This window comes from Juglans microcarpa x Juglans regia, chromosome 2D (assembly GCF_004785595.1).
Source record: "Juglans microcarpa x Juglans regia isolate MS1-56 chromosome 2D, Jm3101_v1.0, whole genome shotgun sequence".
Taxonomy (NCBI): Eukaryota; Viridiplantae; Streptophyta; class Magnoliopsida; order Fagales; family Juglandaceae; genus Juglans; species Juglans microcarpa x Juglans regia.
The window spans coordinates 16,223,807-16,241,793 of record NC_054596.1 but is presented as its reverse complement, the minus strand read 5'-3'; the positions used below and the strand labels follow the sequence as shown (position 1 = coordinate 16,241,793).

The 17,987-nt window shown below is 34.7% G+C and overlaps 2 protein-coding genes across 2 annotated transcripts; both read left to right on the top strand.

The window, feature by feature from the left end:
* Positions 1-969: 969 nt before the first annotated feature.
* On the top strand, positions 970-4,603 carry LOC121248568 (abscisic acid and environmental stress-inducible protein-like). The gene is made up of 8 exons (XM_041147062.1): positions 970-1,256; positions 2,489-2,569; positions 2,655-2,742; positions 3,016-3,090; positions 3,292-3,395; positions 3,549-3,668; positions 3,775-3,837; positions 4,081-4,603. The coding sequence occupies exons 4-8, from the start codon at positions 3,023-3,025 to the stop codon at positions 4,182-4,184; spliced, it is 459 nt and encodes a 152-aa protein (XP_041002996.1). The 5' UTR covers positions 970-1,256; positions 2,489-2,569; positions 2,655-2,742; positions 3,016-3,022; the 3' UTR covers positions 4,185-4,603.
* A 6,443-nt stretch (positions 4,604-11,046) lies between these two features.
* LOC121248566 (protein SULFUR DEFICIENCY-INDUCED 1-like) lies at positions 11,047-17,567 on the top strand. The gene is made up of 4 exons (XM_041147060.1): positions 11,047-11,283; positions 15,572-15,784; positions 15,899-16,054; positions 16,902-17,567. Exons 1-4 carry the CDS (start codon positions 11,167-11,169, stop codon positions 17,304-17,306), a joined length of 891 nt encoding a protein of 296 aa, XP_041002994.1. The 5' UTR covers positions 11,047-11,166; the 3' UTR covers positions 17,307-17,567.
* The last annotated feature ends 420 nt before the right edge of the window (positions 17,568-17,987 follow it).

Here is a 17,987-nt window from a genome sequence, read left to right as displayed (position 1 = left end):
ATTAAAAATTTGTTTATAAAAAAAAATAATTTAAAAAAATATGTTTTATACTTTTATTAATATATTAGACTATATAATAGTTTTAATATTAGACTATTGATATAGTTATAAATTATATATTAGTATTAGTTATAAACTATATATTTAATATTAGTATTAGTTATAAACTTTTAGTAAAAACTTATAGTATTAATTATAAGTATAACTATAGTCATTAGTCTATATTAGACTATTAGTATTAGTTATAAATTTTTAGTGATTTAGTATTAACATTTTATGTAATAATTTATAAATTATAATAAGAAATTATTTCATATATGAGTATATATAATTATATATATTATATATAAAAATTTATAATTATACATAATATATAAAACTTATATATACAATAATACAAATATTACTTTTTATATATATTTTTTATCAACCGGTCCGGTCCGGTCTGAAAAATCTTAAAATTGGAACCAGAACTGGAACCGGATCGGAACTGGCCGGTTTTTACATTTTAAAAACCGGTTCCGGACCGGACCGGTTCAAAACCAGTAAAACCGATCCGGTTTAATTTTCCAGTTTTTCAATTTGAATTTATACCTCTAATTCGGACTGGTGCTTTTGTTTTATTGTATTGGCCTCTGTATAACTATAGTTACCATTGCAATTGTAATGTAATTACTCTCTCTAAAAATGTAAGGATTTAAGATTTTGTTACATCGAAAAATTATATCTCAAACTGGCCGCAGTTATAAAATAATTACGTGATATACTTTGATTTGATTGATTAATTTTAAAATTTAAATCTTATAAATTAAATTTACGGAAAAGAAAAAAATTTTCCCAATCTTTTGAATCTTCCACCGTTGGTGTACTTCACGTCTTTTAGAAAAGCGCGTTGGCCAGGCCAAAGTTACTGTTACCCAAACGGGACGTAGGGAGTGAAATGAAAAAGCCTAAACAACTAAAAATAAGTGACCCTCACAGCTTTACTACAAACCTATCTCTGTCGCTGTGGTTTTGATTTGATAAATTTAAAAAGCAAAACCCCCAAGCTTTTACTCTACCTCTCTCTGCTCTAGGGTTTTAGGGCTTTTAAGGATTTCTCTTCTTGAAATCTGCAAGTCCAGAAATCTGTCATGGATAGGTATCAGAGGGTCCAAAAGCCCAAGCTCGAGTCGCCGATAAACGAGAATGAGATCCGAATCACCACCCAAGGTGCCATCAGGAACTACATCAGCTATGCCACCACTCTTCTCCAGGTAGGTACCATTTTTCACTTTTCGTTTTCTGGATTGGATTTTTGCTGATTTTCGGAGGTTTTTTGTTTCTATGTAGGATTTTGTTGTACTATTCGTTTAATTTCTGGAGTTGTGGTTTTATGTGGCTACCCTCTATACATTGGCTGTTGCGGTTGCTGATAATGTATGAGATTGTGTTTCTTTCTGTTAGATAGACTATCAGAGTCCTTTTTATTGTATTGTGGGAATGGGGGTTCCTGGAATGGTGTGATATTTGTTTCCGTACTTGATGGTTTTTTACTGAAATTTTAATGGTTTGGTGAGAGATATGGTACGGTGGCCTATTTAGTTTCTGTGTATTTATATATTTGACTGGCTCTATTTGGTTTCTGTGGTTGATAATACATATCAAATTGTGGAATGTTTGTTTTTTGCGTGAGTCTGATTTAAATGATTTTAGTACATACCAGATTACTTTGTAGCCTAGTCGACTGTCATTAAATGGTTTGTGCAAGTTAGGTGACACTAACATACATCTTTTGTTGATATTTAACATCTCTTGACTATATATTTGGATCTTTGTTCTTTTGGATTGATTATATTGTTGTCTGTTCTATCATTGAGGGTGATATTTCTGTTTAGTTAGACGAGAATCACTGGTGCTGTATATGATTTAAAGTGGCTCAATGTGTACTTTGGATTTCTACCTTTAAATGCAATGCCAACCTTACTAGAGCCATCCTGTTTTCCTGAGATAATCATGCGCTCTTGATGAGTTCCTCTCTCTGAATTGGAATGGAGGAATGACTTAATAAAGAGCCTTTCTCCTTTTACAGCAGAGTTTTTATCCAGTGCCATCACTGAAAAACTTTCCAACTGCTAGTAACAGAAGTCCAATCTTAATGAGACCTGTCACGATGGTTGATAATTTGCTGTATTTTACCCACAAAAACCATGGTTTTGTCCTGGCTTTTGAAAACTGCAAGATTGAGAAACAGAGATGATACACACTGCAAAAGAGTTGGTTTCAGTTTATACAGACAGGATGCGATCTATCAATTATTTGTTGAAGCTTTTGTCTTCTGTTCCTTCTAAGGTCATCATATTTTTTAGTAATAAAAAAAAAGTTCATTATATTTCGGCAACTTGAAAGTAACACTTTCTAAGCCTTATCTATGTGGAGGTTTCTTAGTGCGTTATTCTTTTCTTAAAAATCTTGTGTATTTATTAAATTTGTGAGATTTTGTAATTAGGAAAAACGTGTTAGAGAGATTGTTTTGAAAGCAATGGGACAGGCAATCAGCAAGACAGTAGCCATTGCAGAGATTTTAAAGGTTGGTGTAATTAGCAAGATCTTTCTATGACCTCTCTCTCTCTCTCTCTCTCTCTCACTAATTAGCTATTCATGACCTGAAACAGAAGAGAATCCCAGGTTGCATCAAGAAATTGCCATTAGCTCAGAAAGCATAACTGACATATGGGAACCCATTGAAGAGGGTCTCGTACCGTAAGTTTTTAAGTCGTCTTATTTTATATTCACCGTTCTTGAATTTGCATGCTTATGATTAATAATTCTCTCTTTTTTTTTTTTTGGGGGGGGGGGGGGGGGGTGTGGGGGGTTAGTAGTTTCTATCTTAGTACTCTATAACTGAGCATTAATACTTTACAGTGTGTTATCTATGTTTTGGTCAGCTGAAATTGTGTACTTAAGGTTTCCACACTCTCGATAAACTTCTTTTATTACCTATATAAAATGACTGAGCATTAATAACTGATGCAGTGTGGAGATGACTCGCCATGTCTCAATGATTGCAATCACCTTATCTCCTAGAGAGCTAAACAAAAATTCTCCCGGGTAAGTTTATATAAATCTTTGGGTCTCTGCTCAATGTATTTTTTCATGGACCAACCATTAGTATTTTATCCTATACTTCCTGATGTGATTTTTCAGAAGCCCATGCTGCCTCAAAGGCATATTATGTATAATATTTCTCATCTTGTTTTTCAACTTGGCTTTTATCAAGTGTCATGAGGATGTCTTAAATTTTGTCCACAGGTACCAAGCTCCACATTATGCTGAACAACCGAAGCCACAATCTACTTATCAGCAGCAACAGCCAGCTAAACAAGCACGTGCCACATACAATGCTGTTAATGAAGGTGATGCAAGCATCAAGTGAATATTTTGCATTACTTCTTGAGATAACCTTTTCTTTTTCTTTTAATTTTTTCTCCCTTGTGGGTGAGGACTCCTTTTGTTTTAATATCTCTCCTGATGTAAAACATAACATGTTTCTTGCTCTTGATTTCTAGATTCATATGGCCGAGGACAGGTTCGTGGGAGAGGGAGAGGACGGAATTGGGGCAGGGGTGGATACGGAAACTATCAAGGTGGATACGGACACTATCAAGGTGGATATGGAAATTATCAAGGTATACATTTAGAATATTGGATTATTTTATGGAAGCGGATGGATTATATATTGTTGTTTTTTTTATTGGAAGTGTGACCTTTTTTCACCTGCACTCTTATTAATAGATAATGGTGGATATTCAAACCGGGGCCGAGGTGGTGGGCGAGTCCGAGGTTGGGGTTATCACAGTACGTATCTTTATTTAAATGTGCAAGCATAACTTCTTACCGCACCTTGTATATCGATCGATTTGTGCAGTTATGAACTTATTGGTGAGATTAATTTCTGCCAAGTATATATCCATGGATGTGCCACTTTTTTATTTTGTTGCAGGTCTTTTTTTTTTTTGTGGTATCAGATCATGATAAGTTACATGCTTATACAAATTAAAATGATGGCTAATCATTTCATGCACCTTGATTTTCCTATAGGTACTGGGTATGAAAAAGGTAGAGGTGGAGGGGGCAGAGGATATGGTGGGCGAGGCCGGGGACTGATGGGTGGCCGTGGACGGGGTGGTGGGAACCAGGCATAAAAAGAACTGTTCTCCTTGCTTTAGCTGAATGTTTGCCTTGGCCTATGGGTTCAATCTATAATGGTTACAGTTCTAATAGCGTGAAATGTGGTTCACAATGTCCAGCATTATTGTGCAGTGTCTGTGTTTTCACTATATGGATAGGGGCAAGGTTGTTCTGTTCATATTTTGCGTACAGCGGAAGATCAATATGGTTGGTTTATGATTGCCATAATTCATGTGGTTGCCAATACCCTTTTGTATTTATTCCATGTCTTTATTTATTTTCTTCTCCATTGGTCTCCTTGTACTCTTTGTGCCATGAAGTCCGCTAAAGCCCAATAAAACTAGGCCACTTGTGTCTACTTTATTAAGTGATGAAAAAGAGGGAGTACCTTTGGACATGATGTGGTGTACACCAGATAAAATTATTGAGTTTTGTGATTCATCATCTCTATATATCATACATCATATTTTTTTTATAAATATTTTTTGGTTTTACTTTTCTTAAACTAATTGAATTCCTATACTCATCATCCATATATCATACATTAGTAAGAGTAGGAAAAGAAAATAAAAGTATGGTATGGTATGTGGGGAATAGAATTTTTTAAAATTATTATTAATGTTAATTAATTTTCAACTCACCTTTGATCGCGGCTTCAGTTGTCTCTCCTCGAGAAACCATCGAAATAATCATAAAATCCATCAATTTAATAAGATAATAATCATAAAAAGTAAAACCATAAAAAATATAGGTTGTGATATTTAGAGCTATCTCAAAATTCTAACGAGACTTACGTTGAGGGCAAATAATTCTCTGAGATGCCTTTATTCATTTAGTAAGATAATATTTATACTTACATCTAGGGGTGAAAAAGTCTCATTCCAGTTCAAAAAAACTGACTGATTCGGTCTGGACCAGACCAAAACTATGAGTGGTCGGTTTCAGTCTCACAGATGGTGGACCGAATGGGTTTTGGTCTGGTCTCGGGGTATATGACTTTTGGACCGAACCAAATTAGTATATATATTTTAAAAATATTTTTTATATATATTATATTATTTTATATAGAAGTTGTATAAGTTAATTATGTAATTTTCATCTAATCTATTATCATTAACAATATGAAATGTTAAATAATATATGATATCCATTAATAATGTCTCATAAATCGTATGATAATATATGAAGATACATAATACATTCATACATATTCTACTATTTATACTTAATTAAAGTAATTAAGTAATTTTTTTAAATACCTAAGTTGCAAGCAAACATGAATAATCTATATACAATGAAATTATTTGATATTCATTAACTATATATAAAATGTGAGAGTTTTAGTTTTTAATGTAGGACATTATTAATAATTATGCATACTAAAGTCTAGGTTAGTAAGTAGTAACTATTAACATCATAAATATAATTATAGTTAAATAGTTTTTTAATGAGTTAGTTACATAATTCACATTAATAATTCACATAATTTTAATTTTAGTAATTTAAATAATTTTTTTATTAATTTATTTGCAAAAAAAATGAAACAAAATAACCGATAACTAACGGTTTGGTCTAGTCCACTAGGGGTGATCGGTCCAATACGGTCCAAGAAAATGATGCATCATCTCCCGAATCAAAATGGACCGATTTACACCCCTGCTTACATCTCAACTTTTTAAGTAAATGAGAACACAATTTCTACTTGAACTAAAACTCACAAATGACTACCACTTCAACAGCTAGACATCAACTAGATTGGGACTATTAACGTCGTGTTTCACATACCTTTAAGTCAGGCTCTAACAACTCAAATCTTTTAAAATGGGCCTGCAAAATATATGAGAAAAGGCAACTAGGAAATGATGGTCTTGGGGTCGGGGAGTCTCTGATGTAAAAGTTAGTAAATTCTCTTGAAAGTTTGTAAATGAGTAAAAGAGTCTAGGGATCAGAGAGAGTTTTCTCGTACTTGAGACTTGTTATTTATACTATAAGTCTGGGAGGACAGATCGTGTTTGCCCCATAGAGTTCGCATCCTTTAACTGTTCTCTGTGTCAAAGTCCTTTAATACAACATGGCTATACGACGGTGTCATTAATGTGGTGTGTAGCTAGGGTAGTCGTGTTATTAATGCAGTGTGGTTTTTCGATTTCCTTCTCCCAGACAGTATCCTTGGTGGTCTGTCGATATCCTTCCTGTCAGAAGATCGAGGGTTTCCTGCATATTATGCTCACTACGCAGACGAGCACTCGAGAGCTGGACACAACTCGATGGGTTTTCAAATCGATGAGTCTCATCTCCTGTAACACAGTCCCTCCTGCAGGTTGCGTCCAGATGACCCTACCCATGGGCCGGGTTGGAAACCTTGTTCATTCTGGGCTAAGCCTTTGATTTTAATTCTCTTAGTTGTTATTCACAGGCCCGTTAGGTTTGAGGGGAGAAAATCTCCTTACATGACAATCACTAACATTAATCGAAATCAATAAAAGTACAATTAATTCTTGACTCAATAGGACGAAATATTGGACTCTTTCTACCCTTTAGTAGGATTGGTTTGCGATCAACCTCTACCTTTATGTGTTGTAAAAAGTTGAATGAGGCTTAGGATTAAGATAAATCTACAAGGATTATATATGGGTGCTGCTACAGCGTTCGAGAGTAGTGACAGATAAATATTATCGAACATCTCATTTTTTTTTTTTTTTAGTATTTAAAAAAATCACAAGAATGCTTTATCGGTAACACTTGCCGGTCACTCCTCTTAATCTACTTAGCATTTTTCATTATTTATTTTCATCTATTAAGGAATTTTATAGTTCGACCACTCTGTAAAGAGGACAATGGCTACGCCAACAAAAAATTGCTAAAGGCCTGTATGAAATAAAAACTCTCCAAAACTTGCATTTATGACGGCGTACATTGATACATGATATTATAAATAATAATAATTATCTTACAAATGAGAGAAAAATAATTCTATCTAACACTTTTACATTACATACTATTCACGTGACATCATTTTATTTTATTTAAAAGATAAATTTTAAATTTTACAAATTAACAACAAACACCATCATTTTTGTTGAAAACCAATCAAAGATCATCATAAATTAAAGAAATTAAAATGCAAAATAGAATCTATATTTTCTTGTCACTCTAATTATTTTAAAACACAAAAATCTAAATCATCTTATTTTTCACAAGAAATTATGATGAAATTATATATTACCACACTGGCCTAGATCAGCTCAAATTAATTGGGACAACCTAAGATCATATATATATATATATATATATTATATAATGGGTGGATGAAGTCTCAATATTATTTGAATAAACAACTTTGGAATGTGCTTGGAGTGGAGTGTACATTAATTAATTAAAGAGGTTGGATGTTTATGGTTGGAGACGTTGATTATTTTAGCATAGTTTAGTTACTTACTTCGTCGCTAGCTATTTCTTATCTAGTCAATAAATAAATAACGTCATGTCAATGATTATTGATGACTTACTATGTAAAGAAAAATACAGATTAATGAATATCTTTTAATTTAGTATCATAATAATTAAGTTTTTTTTTTTTTTTTGGAAATTGTTCCATAGAATCATAAATATTAATTAGATTCTATTTATAAACAAAGTAATATTTTTTGAACATTTTTAGGCATCAGCCTACAGCCACAGAACACCTCACAATATAATTTTTTTTTTTTACCGCAAAATGTGCTGTGGCTATAGACTATGCAAATACATTTTCATATTTTTTAGAGTCAAGATGATCGGGGCTTGATCCTGATCTATTCCTTTCTCTCCTTCACATTTAATAAACAACATTTTAGCTAATTATCAATCATTAATTAAAAATGTTATCTTTTAGAGAACCCCTTTCATTTTATTAGTGTTATTCAAACGTTCATGTTTTCATCATCCTTTTAAATATTGTATTAAATGATTATAAAATTATTTATCATTCGTACAATCATTTGATGCCAAATAAAAAAGTGAAGGGATAATAACTAAAAAGATGGTGGATATAAATTTTTTCCTTTTAAAGATCTCTAGCAAATTCTTCAAAATTTGTAGTTTTTTTTTTTTTAAAAGAAAGTCTCTCAAGAGAAACCATATTAAAGAGGAAACAAAATCATTTGTATGAAAAGTGCAAAAACAGTTGGCGTACCCAAACACAAGCTTAATATTATCATATCTAGGAGTGTAATCGATCCAATCCAATCACGGGTATTTAGATTGGATAAAAAATTTCGATCCACCCGTTTTTCAGACCGAGGCCAAACCGATTACCCCTATAGATCATATCAAACTGTTAGCTATCAGTCCATTAGGTCTAATTTGGTTCGGGCTGCTGTAAAATGGGCCAAATATACATAGAACCCAAAATCATTACGACTAATGTGTATTTTGGGTCCATATATACAAAAAAATTAAAACCACAATGTTTACATTTTTTAATATAAACTATTTATCTTTATAATTAGCACATTTTGTACTTAAAAATGCGAAAAATTGTCAAAATTGTCCATATCAATCCATGAAAATTAGCAATAATCATGATAAAGTTAAAAAAATAGAGAAAATGAAAATAGGCAGATCATTCCAAAAGTTAATAGAATCGGCAGGTAATATATATAATAGGTATGGCTGTAATCGAGCCGAGCCGGTCTTTAGTTTACTGAGCTCGAAATTTTTTTTTATTCTTCGCTCGAGCTTGTTCTCGATGCTTGTCTTGATAAGCTAAACGCTCAACTCAAGCTTGAGCTCGTCCCATAAACGAGTTCGAGTCGAGTTCGAGCTCGATAAAATTTTAAAAAATTTATAAATAATTAATATCTAACTAGTTGATATTTATCCAAAATAACAATATATTATATGCATACATATATTATTAATACATACACTTAATATGATAGCATATATTTATTTCATATATGGTTTCTACATACTATTATATGAAATTATTAAATTTTATCTACTAATTATTATACAAATTATAAAATATACTTATGAAGTATATTTACTTTATAGACATAAGTAATTAGATTACATATTATATATTTAATTATAAAAGTGGTATGCCTATATTATTAGTTACTACCATGTATATATGTGTGTGTGTATATATGTGTATATATATATTTATCAATATATGAATGAATTTTAATCGAGTTGAGCTAACGAGTCGACTCGAGTATAAACGAGTGAGCCTTAACGAGTCTTAGCCGAGTCGAATCGAGTTTTATCGGATATGTGACATTTACAATTCGAGCGGGTATCTACTTTTACAAATGAGTTTTTTTTTTTCACGAGTCGAGTTCGATTCGAGTTTAACCGAGCGAGTACTGAGTGGGTTATCTAACAGACTTGTTCATTTACAGTCCTAAGAATAGGTGGAGAGAGAGAGAGAGAGAATCAAACTTTTGGAAGTATAGGAGGTTAATTTGCACATGTCTTGCCTGCATGTCTCGAAGGCCATGAAAGATGTCTAGGTTCTTCTGGCTAAAACAAAAGATGTCCAGATTCATTTCTGCTCCGGCCTCCAGAAGGCAGAAAGAGACGGGGGGCACAAAGACCAAGCCACACTTTTCTGATTTTCAAATGACAACTTTTTCCTACCTAGCTAGTTATTTATGCAATCATGCATGTATCAATAATGCTCGTATTTTATGAAAAAATGAACATATATATATTAATTAATTGTGGTATGAAACTAATTAAATACTTTCAAGAATTAATAATATATGCTTTTATTTTTAAAAACACAACACGCATCTTGATGAATGCATCTTATAAATATTATATATAAATACTTTGGATATTATCCTGAGCTTTGATAGATGATTTTTCACATTAAGTCGTTGTATTAATATTCTTATTATTATTATTAATTACGATTGCTCATGTTGTCTCGTTATTATTACTGACAATATTAATTATCATCGACAAGATCAAGCTGCAGTTCTATCGACGGCGGAGGTTGATCATCAAAATAGCCGACATGCATGCATGGCATGATGATCCGTTTCGGAAACTTATTAGACTTTGACACATACAATTCTCATACTCGATCCATGCAAGCTGCATGCATGCTTCTCATGGTGATCAACACATTAATTCAAAGTACTTACGTACGTAATTGCTCAATCTTTAAGAATTCCTAATCACTATCAAACAAAGAAAAAAAAGAAAAAGAAAAGGCCTAATTAAATACTAGAAAGATGCTGTCAAGAACAAGACCAACTTGTTTCAGGTACTTTAATTTTAGATTTTTCTACATATCTTTAATTAATTAATTAATTGTCGTCTTGCTATAAATTATTGGATGCCGATTAATGTGTATATATACGGAAATTTTAAATTCAACATTAATTAATATTATTGAATTCAAACCAATTATACAAATTAAGAAAATAAATAGTTTTACATTCGTATTTATAATGGATGTTCTTTCACCAAATTAATATGAAATGGCCGGCCGGTATTTTGATGATCAGAAGGCCGGTCAAGGCTAGGCAAGGCAAGCTTTAGAAGTGTGTAAAATGCTAGAAAACTCGCACATAATTTCTTCAATGAGATCACAGAAACTGATCATTCAAGATCCAAGTTTGACTAAATATAGAAAGCCCAAATAAGTGATTGGTGCGTGGCGAGTGGTGACGTAAAGAGGAAAGATATACACGAAGGAAACTAGAGCTTCAACGTCATTATGAGAAGATTGAATGATTGGAAGACACGTGTTCTCACAGACGGATCTGAGAGCAGTTCATTGGCTGTTAGTTCGGTACACAACCTTGTAAAGGTTTGGAACTTTGGCTCAAAACTGGTCCAGGTTCATTTTCGTTCCCTCTACACTATTATTTCATCTACATGTTGGCTTCCCCACTCTCTCTCTCTCTCTCTCTCTCTAGGGAGTAAGACCAGCTTTCATTTCTCTCTCTTTTATAATTCGTGTCTGAGAAAGGAAAACAGAGATAATAGCACAGAAAAATGGAAGGATGCTCGAAGAAGATGAGCTCCAAAGGGAAAAAAGAGAAAGACTTGTATCATATTATACACAAGGTTCCTTGTGGCGATAGTCCTTATGTTAAAGCTAAACATGCTCAGGTATGTACTTCTAAGATCCCAACTTCATTTCTGTCTTCCATCGAAACCCATGTTTTTTTTTTTTTTTTTGGCTCTTTCTTTGAGATTTGCTTTGTATTTTAAGTTTACTTGAAGAGAAATCTTAAAACTGCACTCATTGTTGGAATTGGAATTATTTCTGATGGCTCATTTGGTCGATTGCACGTTGTTTCTCTCTTTCGTGTTAACTTCATTATACAAGTAATAAAGCAAAAATTGGCTTCATGAACAGTTGCCGACCTTTCCCAAACTTTTCCAGAACATATAGAAAGATCTCATTGCTCGGCATGGCAAGTGCATATATATTACAGATTGCACACAATTTTGCAAACAGAGTAGAATTGTCGACATCATCAGCTTATTGTTTTTCATCTTCGTGTTAAATAATCCTCAGATTTCTAACATGAGAATCAGATCCATTGTTTTCATTTTCTTTAATGTTCATTGTTCTACTGTAGAACACAAAATTGATGAACTTCTTTCGGTTTTAAGCTTCTTAGAATACTGTTTTTTAATTGACAACTTAACAACTTTGTCTTTTAGGTGATCGTATTTTTCATGACAATTGTACTCTCAAACTTTTTACACTAACAGAAAAAATAACCTTTTAGATCCATTAAACTAGACACCAGAAGTTGCAAGGGAATAAAATTATTGTATTCTTTCTTATAGAAGCAATACTTTTTTTTTTTTAAGTAAAAATATTATATATAGTAATAACAATAAGAATAATCAAGTACACTGGACATATACAAAAAAGCACTTAATCCATACTAGAGAGCCCCTAACGGCCAATAAGCCTGCAAAAATTAGAAATCTATCCAAAATACACCAAGTCCAAATGGGAATAGAACACACCTACCCAACCTCAACCCCTTGTTTTCCATAGGACTAATACTCCACCCGAAACTCCCTCTACAAGGACAACTTCATAATAGGGTCCTTTAGTCTTCCCTCGACTTAAATCACCTCCCTTAGCATCGTAGTTAATTGCCTAAGAAAGACGCTTGAACTCCCTGCTTTTCTTAAATCTTGATTTGGTTTCAAGTGAGTGGCCCACCTCAATCGTAGTGAGTAGTGCTTTAAATTGGTCTTCACATCCTTCATATGAAATTTTCACACAATGTTGAATCTTATTAATCTTATGCAGAACCCAATCCGATGGTGAACCCGCTATATTGTTTATCAAAGGAAAAGAAATTAAGGGAACAACATTATCCCCAGACACAATCGCCAATTGCACTCCCAACCCTAAACATTCATCATCACAAGGCACCAATAACAAATCCATAATATTCTCCCCACCATATTCTGCATTCAAATCCCAAACCTTCTCAACAACTATATTGTTGTTGTCACCATTAACGGTTCCTTCACCTCTAGCATAGGTGTTGTAGTTCCATCAATGAGAACAATGCTTGTAGGTGCTCCACCCCCCGACTACCCTTTCTGTGCTAGTTTGTCAGACCCTACTGCTCCCTTAGGAGGCATAAAATAGGTAAGGAAAGCACTACCTTCTGTTACCCCATTTTCATCTTCTGAAAGAGACTCGTTTACTTCTTCCAAAGTACTCAAAACCTTAGAAGGACCCTCATCTTCAACTAAAAGTGAACCCTGGAAAAAGGTACCAACCCCATTTGCCCCTAGTGACTGAGGGCAATCAGACGGCAAGTTGCTGATGTCCTGAGTGACATCGGCGTGAACAGTGATGCCGACGTCCGACAACCCTATTTGTGACGACGTCAATGCCCTTTGCTGAAGAACTTGAGATCTTCAAACTCGTAGGATCTACCCCCCGCCCCCCTTCGTCAGTTTTTGACCCACTACCCAAACCTGTGACCAGATCCAGCCCTCATCTACGTTAATCATAAGATCTCTCACATTCTCTATAACTCCCGTCAATTGAGTTCTGACAGCCCACAAGACCCCCTTCACTTCTCCCACCCTCAAACACCCGACAGAGGCACCTATTCCACCATGCAACACATGAGGAGCATGCTTTCCCTCCACTTCTCCCAGTGTCACCTGACAGTCTGTCTCCTACAAGTGCCTTACCCTTTCCTTCCTTTACGGAGCTATTCTCGACCGGAATACATGTTGGTGACCTCAACACCGAGGCGTACGAGGCACCTTTGACCGAGGCCTTCTCACTGTCTTTCCATCAACAAACTCTCATCTGTTTGCATGCTTCAGAATAGAGGTTTTGGACCTAGTGACACTTCAAATGGAATGCAAAAAACCTTTCCATTCAATGTCACTTGCTCCTTCAAGGATCACCAACAAACCTTTACTCATTCCATTTCGGAATTCTGAGAGTTGCAAAAAATTGGCCCTTGCAGCGTTAATATGATGTTGAATGATGAGTACTCATTTGCCCATCCTTAGCTCCCTAAAGATTCCATCATGATAGAGGAGTTCTAAACAATCCTCTATCCCCTTAGCAACCCATGAAGTTGTCGTCCCACATAGACACATGAACTTAGCCATCCTTTTACTACGTTCAAAGATGCGAAAGTTATTTCCTCCCTCTTTTGTAAAAATAAAAGTTCTTGATTGCACCTTCAACCACCTCTCACCTTCCATATGAGAAGATTTAGTGTCACACGTCGTCATTCTCTAATCCGAAATCACAGGATCATCACCCAGGATCATCTCACTTCGTCATCTCAAGGAGAAAAAAATGTTATACGGGAATAAAATGCATATCTGATGTAGGTTTGTTGCTAGACTACACTAGATCTATGCTGACGAAACCAAATGAGTGGTTTCTCGAGAAAATCTTGGTTGCTAGAGGGAGGACCGATGCTAGAGTGCCCTTAGAGGAGTCGCCGAAGCCCGTCGATCTTGTTTGTGGCGGTGGCGGAGATCTACAACTATCTTACCTGAGCAAAACCGCCTGCATCGACAAAACCAAAAGGATCCTGAGAAATCCCGATCGTTAGAGGGGGACCGAAGCCGGAATGCCCTTAGAGGAGTTGTCGGAGCCCATCGGTCTAGTTTGTGGCAATGGTGGGGTGTCTAACTTGAGTGCCACACACCGGTAAATGCCTTTAAGCAATACTTATAGTTCTTAGAAATTCTAGCTTGTCCTCTCAAAAAAAGAAATTGTAGCTTGTCTATGTTGATGTTCCTTTCATGTGATATGGTTTGTTGGACTACAAACAACTAATTGGTTATGAATCCGGCTCCTGCATTTGTATACACTTACTTCTTTCACATCATTTTATGCTTATGATTGGTCAAATAAGCGAACTTCAAGAAGTTAATATAGCATCTCCTTTCATTCATATTATTGGCATGTTATGTAGGTAAATTTGCATTAGGTGACACTTTTCTTGGGCTAGATAACTATTTTATTTAAATGATTAGCCATGATATGAACAGTGGGGATAGAAACCCCAACAAACACCCTGAATCATCAACTATAAGGTAAAAAGAAGAAGTAGGAATTGTGCCAACAAGTTATCTCATGTTTTATTTGCCAAAGAGCAAAGAAAGGGTCGCCATTAAGGCGGTTGTCGTAACAATTCAAGAAATGGAATGTTGTGAGTCTTCTACTGCCGAGTCTTGTTGGCCTTTTTGTGTAGAGCCTGGTTTTGTTTGTAGCGGCTCGGTTTATGACCCAATTCGACAATGATCCATTGCGGCTTTTTGGTGGATTTTCAATGAGGCTTGGGCCTGCTTTTAGCTCTTGATTGACCTGATTCATTGATTAGGGTTTACTCGTATATTGTATTATACCCTTGTACTGTCGCCGTACTGTTTTTGGTTATCATCTGAAATAAAATTCTCTGCAACTTCGTGGACGTAGGCACATTAATGAACTACGTAAATCTTGTGTCGTGTGTTTGATTCTACTTTTTTTTTTTTCCTCTTATCATTCCTAACAAGCCTCCCTAGAGGACTAGAAAGCGGTGAGAGAGAGTGAGTAGTACTTTGTAGAGGGCTAGGTTGAAGCAAGCATTGATGAAGCCCATTCCCACTTGGCGAATTGCAGGAGCATGGAGGTTTTGGCAAGAGCTGGATCAATTGATCATAACTCACATTAAGTTTCTCCTTTTATAGGGTGGATGAGTGTTTTTATCTACAAGTGTCCCTTAATCGATAATATGTATGCTAAACCTAGAACTTCACCAAGTTTTAATTTGAAAAGAGAAATTTATGTCTTCTGGTCATGGTTTGTGTCATACACTTAATAAAAACAACATTAATTAATTAATTAATTTAATTGGTTATTTTAGTTACATCAATTGGCATGCGTAATTTGCAGCTGGTTGAAAAAGATCCAGAAGCAGCCATAGTATTGTTTTGGAAAGCGATAAATGCAGGAGATAGAGTCGACAGTGCCCTAAAGGACATGGCAGTGGTGATGAAGCAACTTGACAGAACTGAAGAAGCGGTTGAAGCCATCAAGTCTTTCAGAGGCCGTTGCTCCAAACAGGCCCAGGAATCCCTTGATAACGTTCTCATCGACCTATACAAGGTATCTATCTATATATATATATATATATATATATATATATATATATATATGATGCTATCCCTAATTATTTTATTAGAATGATCAGTGATCATCGGTTTCCACTGATTAATGCAGAAATGTGGGAAAATAGAGGAGCAGATCGATCTGCTAAAGCGGAAGCTAAGATTGATCTATCAAGGAGAGGCCTTCAATGGAAGACCAACGAAGACTGCACGCTCTCATGGCAAGAAATTCCAAGTTTCCGTTAAACAAGAAACTTCAAGATTATTGGTATGGGTCTATTAATTTCTTGTTAATTTCAAGATCATACCTTCATTGACGGCCTGATCACTTTCATTTTCTCAGGCTGCTAGTTCTGTATGAGCATCTCGATAATTAGATCGACATCATGAAATAATAATATAAAGAAAATTGTTAATTTTCGGACTAAACCATTTGTGCAGTAGTATAGCTTCCAACATAATGGTACTGAAAGACATGATCCAATAAGAGACAATAAGGTTAGAGACATCAAGTAGTAGTATATGGTTCATGTGCTCGACATCTTCATACAGAATTTCATAGCCATGCCTATTTAATACTCTCACCAAAATTTCAGTCAAATCTTATGTATTTATATCTGAGGTGATTTTTTTTAAAGTTAATGTTATATATTACACTCTCGTATTCTACTTCCCTCGCATTATACTAATGTCATTGTCCATCAATCATTAAATTAGTTCTTATTTTTCTATATAACAAATTTAAAATTTGATGGATAATGTTACATTAATGCAACAGAACATGAGATAATACACTCTGATCATTTTTTTTATGACTCGGATGGGAGGTTTCGAACCAGGTTTTCTATTTGGAGAACTGGATCACATGCCATCAGGCTCTAGCCACTCTGATCATTTTATGTACTATATATTGCACTCTCATTTTGCTCATGGCATTGGCATTGTCTATCAACCATTTGATTAGTTCTTATTTTTTTCAAATAACAATCTCAAAATTTGATGGCTAATCTCATGCACGTCAACGCAATAGAATATGAGATGGTATTTTACTAATTTAAAAAAAAAAAATCTAATCACTTTAGTTTGGGCCATCATTAACCAGTTAGTGTTCACAGGGAAATTTGGGTTGGGCCTACATGCAGAAATCGAATTTTATGATGGCAGAGGTAGTGTACCAGAAAGCCCAGATGATCGATCCAGATGCAAACAAAGCCTTGAATCTGAGCCTATGCCTGATCAAACAGGCTCGATATGATGAAGCATATGCTGTGATTCAAGATGTATTACAAGGTGGACTTCCGGGTTCTGCAGATTGCAAGTCAAGGAAACGTGGCGAGGAATTGATAATAGAGCTAAAATCCAGGCAGTCTTCACTGGATTCATCAGAGAAAATAGTGGGCCTTGATGATGATTTTGTCAAGGGGCTTGAGCAGTTGATGAATGAATGGGGCCCATTTAGATCAAAGAGACTACCCATCTTTGAAGAGATTTCTTCATTTAGAGATCAATTGGCTTGTTAAAATATTTCCTTTGGTTATTTTTTTAGGGGGGGGGTTGTTTTGTTCATATAAGGTGGGGCCGGGGGTGTGAGAGAAGAAAGTATAGTACTTTGGGGGTAGAATAGAATAAGGTTAAGTTGTAAGTAATGGGCCAAAAGAAAGTATTAAGGCTCGATCTGTATGTTAGTCTAAATAGAGGAGTTGTTTGCTAAACCAAGCTGCTTAATTTGGTTTGGGTTTATTTGGGCTGTTCTACTAATAAAATAAAAAGAAGTTCCAACATTCAAATATGCAGATCCGGTGTTATGCAAAGATATGTAAGAGAGAAAAGGAGAAGAATGCATGCTATTGTTTTATGGTTTCTAAGTGTGTTTAATTAGTTTGAAACCCAATTTAGGTGTTTGCAGGCAAAGGCATATCAAACTAATTGTTGCTTTGACAGAAGGACTTGGGAATATTGTGATCTAATTTATGTAAGGCATGAATACTTGTTCTAAAAGTTGATTCATGCTTTATAGGGGTTGTTTATGCAAATATGGAAAATGAGAGACAACTCTTTTTACAACCTTTTTATATAACTATGTTTTGAATTATAAGCATTTGTGTAACATAACTCATAAAAGTAACATCGTTTTACCTGAATACTCTCATTTTACAACATGGTCGTAAAAAGAGTTATACGTATATCATTACTCTTAAAGA

Bases quoted from the DNA above. Each gene is read 5' to 3' on its own strand.
- LOC121248568 (XM_041147062.1), top strand. From the start codon at position 3,023: ATGACTCGCCATGTCTCAATGATTGCAATCACCTTATCTCCTAGAGAG. The intron at 3,396-3,548 runs GTGATGCAAGCA...CTTGATTTCTAG, and splicing joins ATACAATGCTGTTAATGAAG to ATTCATATGGCCGAGGACAG. The intron at 3,669-3,774 runs GTATACATTTAG...TCTTATTAATAG, and splicing joins TGGATATGGAAATTATCAAG to ATAATGGTGGATATTCAAAC.
- LOC121248566 (XM_041147060.1), top strand. From the start codon at position 11,167: ATGGAAGGATGCTCGAAGAAGATGAGCTCCAAAGGGAAAAAAGAGAAA. The intron at 11,284-15,571 runs GTATGTACTTCT...CGTAATTTGCAG, and splicing joins TTAAAGCTAAACATGCTCAG to CTGGTTGAAAAAGATCCAGA. The intron at 15,785-15,898 runs GTATCTATCTAT...TGATTAATGCAG, and splicing joins TTCTCATCGACCTATACAAG to AAATGTGGGAAAATAGAGGA.